We start from the raw sequence: 2,275 nt of genomic DNA, 5'->3' as shown, positions 1-2,275 counted from the left end.
ATATTCATGCATATAACTCATGTTTTGATGATATAAAACTCATGTATATGATGCATAAAGGGGCTACCATCCTAGGAAAATAAAAAGGGATGAATTTCAAAAGGGTTTAAGGGCCTAGGCGAGGCTGCACAAGGACTAGTCTTATGCGCGCCAAGCTTGGATGGAAATTGCAAGAGTTTTGCATAAGGGTTTCGGTTAAGGGGAAAGTAAGCATGCGGCTTGACCAGGGCTTGATATGATGATATGATAGGCTAAGGCTTAGTTGACGGATGAGAGTATCGCTGATGTCTCAGCCGCCCAGTATGATGGTTATACGTAGATGGATCCATCAACCTTCAGCTGAAACGAAAGTCACAATTAACAATGCAAATTCAATAAAAGGAAAACATATACGTATATGATAAAAAGGAATTTGTTGATGATGAAATGAAAAATGTTTAAGTTTATGCATGTTCATGAAAAGCTATTTTAAGTAAAAGTATTTTAACTGTTGTATGTGATTGTATATATATTACTTGTTATCATGGTTAAGGTTTGCTGAGTCAATTGGCTCACTAGGTGTGAACGATGCAGGTGAGCATGATGTTGATGTTAATGAAGGACTTGATCGTTGATCTTGGTAGACTGAATGTGCACACAACCCGAGGACCAGCGCTAATTTTCGCAATTAACTTACGATTATGATTTATGTTTATGACTTATGTTTATGGCTTATGCTAAATGATTTAAGTTATTTTTAAGAGTTTATGCCTTATGATGATTTTGAGATGTTTTTACAGGATGTTAGAGTTTAGTTAGTCTTTAAAATGTTAAAGTTGGGTTTGGTGGACGATTTATGATTTTGTGCTTTGAATTACTTTTCTTTTGGATTTTCAAATAATAGTTAGTTTATTTTTTGTTAAGTGGTGTCAAAAACATATATATGAAAAGATATATTTCGGCTGAATAATTAGTATAGGAAGGAAAAAAATTTTGTTATATTTTAAAGAAAAACGAGTAGTGGACATTTAAGTTGGTATTAGAGCGACGTTCCTGCAAAGGGTTGTGCCACCGTCAGTTCCGGAAAGCTCATTTGTCATGCCTCAAGTGTGTAATTTAAATTGCTTTACATGGTTTTTATGATGACACATGCATGTTTATATATTTTATATACTTACTTTACATGTTTAAAATCTATTTGAGGTTAAACGGTATATATGCTTAAAATTTCTCAAAAAAGGGATTAGTATATGTTGCATGGTTAGAAAGTTAGATTTAAATGCATGTTGGTTACATTTAACATTTGGAAAATGTTCAGATATAATGCCACCTAGACGCGCACCTAGTACTGATAGGCAAGCTGAGAATACTGAGGATCGTCAAGGGAACACACCCCCACCTCCTAATGGGGATGCTGCTACTTGTGCACGGGAAGGCATGGCTCGCTTCTTTGAGCAGCAGTTTCAGCAGGCTCCGAGGCCACAACTTGATGTTTATGATCAGTTTCGGAGGCTGGGTCCGAAGGAATTTTTTGGCACCACCGACCCATTTGCTGCTGAGGGTTGGATTCGATCACTTGAGGTGCGCTTTCGTTACTTGAATGTGGGAGACGCTAATCGTGTTGGTGTGCTACTTATATTCTTAGGGATAATGCTTCCCTTTGATGGGAAGGGGCGAAGCTAAGGGATTGATTTGGCTATGCTTACCTTGGGATTCAAGGAAATATTCTATGAGAAATACTTTACTGTCGATGTCCGAGGGCGCCTGAAGAGAGAGTTCATGGGTCTCCGCCAGGGGGACACGACCGTGGCTGAATTTGTGAAGAAGTTCGATAGGTGTTGTCACTTTGTGCCCCTCATAGCTAGAGATGCTGCGGAGAAATTAAGGCACTTCATGGATGGCCTTCGACCTATCACACGTCGTGATGTGATGATGATGCGACTGACGGGCTATGCAAGTGCCACTGTCTATGCATTACAAGCTGAACAAGTCCTGAAAGATATCAATTATGAGATGCAACGCAAGGGACAGCAACACTAGCAGAGCTCTCAGCCAAGTAAGAAGCCATTAATGGGACCTCCTAGAGCTCAAGGGCAGCAGAAGCCCCAAGGGCAAGTGAAGAAGTTAGGACCACCAAAGCCACCACAACCTAGAGCACGGAAACATGTAGAGAGGCCACTATGCAAATAGTGCAATCGCTCACATTTTGGCAAGTGTATGCAGAGGACATACAATTGCTTCATATGCAAGAAGGAAGGACATAAAACTGCTAATTGCCCAAGAAGAAAGCACCAAC

The 2,275-nt window shown here is 39.8% G+C and overlaps 1 protein-coding gene across 1 annotated transcript; it reads left to right on the top strand.

Moving 5' to 3' along the window:
* The first annotated feature begins 1,302 nt into the window (after positions 1-1,302).
* LOC142554613 (uncharacterized) lies at positions 1,303-2,019 on the top strand. Its single transcript, XM_075665276.1, has 2 exons — positions 1,303-1,599; positions 1,699-2,019. Exons 1-2 carry the CDS (start codon positions 1,303-1,305, stop codon positions 2,017-2,019), a joined length of 618 nt encoding a protein of 205 aa, XP_075521391.1.
* Positions 2,020-2,275: the final 256 nt, after the last annotated feature.

The sequence above is a fragment of the Primulina tabacum genome, chromosome 8 (assembly GCF_025594145.1).
Source record: "Primulina tabacum isolate GXHZ01 chromosome 8, ASM2559414v2, whole genome shotgun sequence".
Lineage (NCBI taxonomy): Eukaryota > Viridiplantae > Streptophyta > Magnoliopsida > Lamiales > Gesneriaceae > Primulina > Primulina tabacum.
Note: the sequence above shows the minus strand (reverse complement) of the source record. Positions and strands in the feature narration are given on the sequence as shown.